The 2,249-nt window shown below is 39.8% G+C and overlaps 1 protein-coding gene across 1 annotated transcript in view; it reads right to left on the reverse strand.

The window, feature by feature from the left end:
• Positions 1–818: 818 nt before the first annotated feature.
• LOC107687773 (uncharacterized) overlaps positions 819–2,249 on the reverse strand; it is a 7,191-nt gene continuing 5,760 nt past the window's right edge. The window contains exon 2 of the mRNA XM_016485230.1: positions 819–2,125. Coding sequence (XP_016340716.1) covers positions 1,086–2,114 — 1,029 coding nt within the window. The 5' untranslated portion in view covers positions 2,115–2,125 and the 3' untranslated portion in view covers positions 819–1,085. The remainder of the gene's footprint in view (positions 2,126–2,249) is intronic.

Consider the following 2,249-nt stretch of genomic DNA (forward strand, 5'->3'; position numbering starts at 1 on the left):
TTTTTTTTTTGATAGACAATAACTTTATTTATCGTGCACTGTCGGCTTCACAACTTTGCAGATTTATGTTCACATACTGCTACATGACACACTGCATGAAAGGTAATATTCGAAAAGGCATAATAGGGGCACTTTAAGTCAGAAAAAATCAGTGAATTGACTTGTACCTGAACTTTAAAGACCTAGGATTCTACCACGACAATAGTCTTAAACGAAATAAATTAATGCTGTAGTTAGTGCCAGTTTTTACCATCTTTGCTGGGTAGCAGAAGTAGTATATGTTTTTAAGCAGGCGAAGTTTTGAAACTATCATCTTTGCTTTTATCTCTACATGATTAGACTTATTGTGTGTCAGGTTACCTCTTTCCTTAATTTCTCCCCTCCAAATGGTGCAGGATGCAGCAGCCCATCCACTCACGGGAACGTGACCATATCACACCAATCCTACGCTTGGTTACCAGTCCAATACCCAACTGATTTAAAAATGCTTTTCTTTGATTATAAAGCTCTTAATTTACCCTCTATCTAATCTGCTTTTTACAGCACTTATAATCCATCTAGACCACTTCAGTCTCGAAACAACTGTCACCTGTTTGTTCCATGATCGAGCCTTCACAGAAAAGCTCCTGCGTTTGCTGAATTAAAATCATTTTTAGAAATGTATCTATTCTTTGTACCTTTTATCTGTCTCATTTTTATTTATTATTTTTCAAATCTATATACAGCCCTTTTGGCCAACCAAGGCTGAGTTTAAATCCACATTCCCAGACAGCACAGTGTAAAGAAACAGAATGACAGCGAAAACACCAAGACTTCAAGAGTGGTATGCTCTTGTTTCGTTATTTAATTTCCGTGAGATTTAAAGTAGCATTGTCAGATTCTTTTAATCATAAACACAAAGTTTCAGTAATTGTAGTTACATCATCTGTAACTGAAAAATCTCTTTGCTATATTAAATGATTCCAGACTCATTTTAACCAGTACATGCAGATATCTATATAATTGCTTGAGAATGTATAGTTAATGTATTTAACTGAAAAGCACTTGGTTATCCTTGGAGTTCAGCGATCCTGAAATGTTGATATTCATGGTTGTGCGGGTGAAGTTGGAGGGTTTGGCTCATTGGTAATCTTTAAATCACAGCAGAACAACACTGGTTCTTGTCCAAGACACAGTTTGTGCTGCCACAGATATAAACGCTCATTTGGCTTCAGCCCAAATGTGAGTTGCTCTTCCTCTTCAGTTGCTTCTTTCCAGCTTTCGTTTTCAGTGCTGACACGTGAACCTCCATATTCTGCAGAAAAGGAGAACTGCAACTTTGCAATTAACTTTGCAAGCTCTGCAGATTCAATCGAGGCTGATGTTTCTATCTTCCAGTTGTGAGTGATCTGGGCCATCTTCTCCTTATTGTATCCAACCTTTTTAGTGATCTTCTTTTGCCATGTCACTGGTGTAGTGCTGTCATTAGTTATCGTTTTAATATTCTCCCACATGCCAATGGCTGGGCCTTTAGTTACAGACAGCCCACCAGGAAGGAAGTTAAGAACATCAGGATGAACAGAATAAACAGCAGTGCGCTCGTCTGTGCCGAGATCAGGACCGTGGTAGAACTCAACACCCCACTCTGAGGCAGGCTTGAGGAAGGAGAAGCCAGTTTGCTTGGAGGATGGTGGGCCCCAGTAATACAGACCGTCTCTGTGGTTGGGATGCAGCTTGAGTTCTTCAGCATCCGAGTCTTTAGTCATGTTTGTTGTTCTTCGGTAAGTGCCTTTTCCTTGGAAGATGATGTAAAAATAGCCATGGGCTGCGAAGTACTGGTCTCCACCCTGGCATTTGGGATGAAGGCTGTAAACTACAGCATCGCTGTCTGTCGTCAGGTTTGTGACTCTGCGGCAGGAATTGCCATTGATGATGTTAAAGTAGCTATCTCCACCAATGTAATGGTCTCCATTTTGGCAGGCAGGGTGCAGACTGAAAACAGAGATATCTGCACCTTTATTTAAATCACTTGTCTGCATATAGCAGCCGAGGTCAGAGCGGATTATATAATAGTATTTGTTAATTGCACAGATGTCAGTGCCTTTTGCTTTGCTCCTGGGAATAATGCTGCTCATCGTGCCTGAACCTGTAACACAGAATAAATCAAACATTTAATCAACTGCATGCTGTTATTTTAGTCCTTCAATAGATTGAGCTCAATGATTACTGAAGGGAGATAATTAAAATCCCTTGTCTCTTCAATATATATA

Source organism: Sinocyclocheilus anshuiensis, unplaced genomic scaffold (genome assembly GCF_001515605.1).
Source record: "Sinocyclocheilus anshuiensis isolate Anshui unplaced genomic scaffold, SAMN03320099.WGS_v1.1 scaffold497, whole genome shotgun sequence".
In the NCBI taxonomy this organism is placed as follows: Eukaryota; Metazoa; Chordata; class Actinopteri; order Cypriniformes; family Cyprinidae; genus Sinocyclocheilus; species Sinocyclocheilus anshuiensis.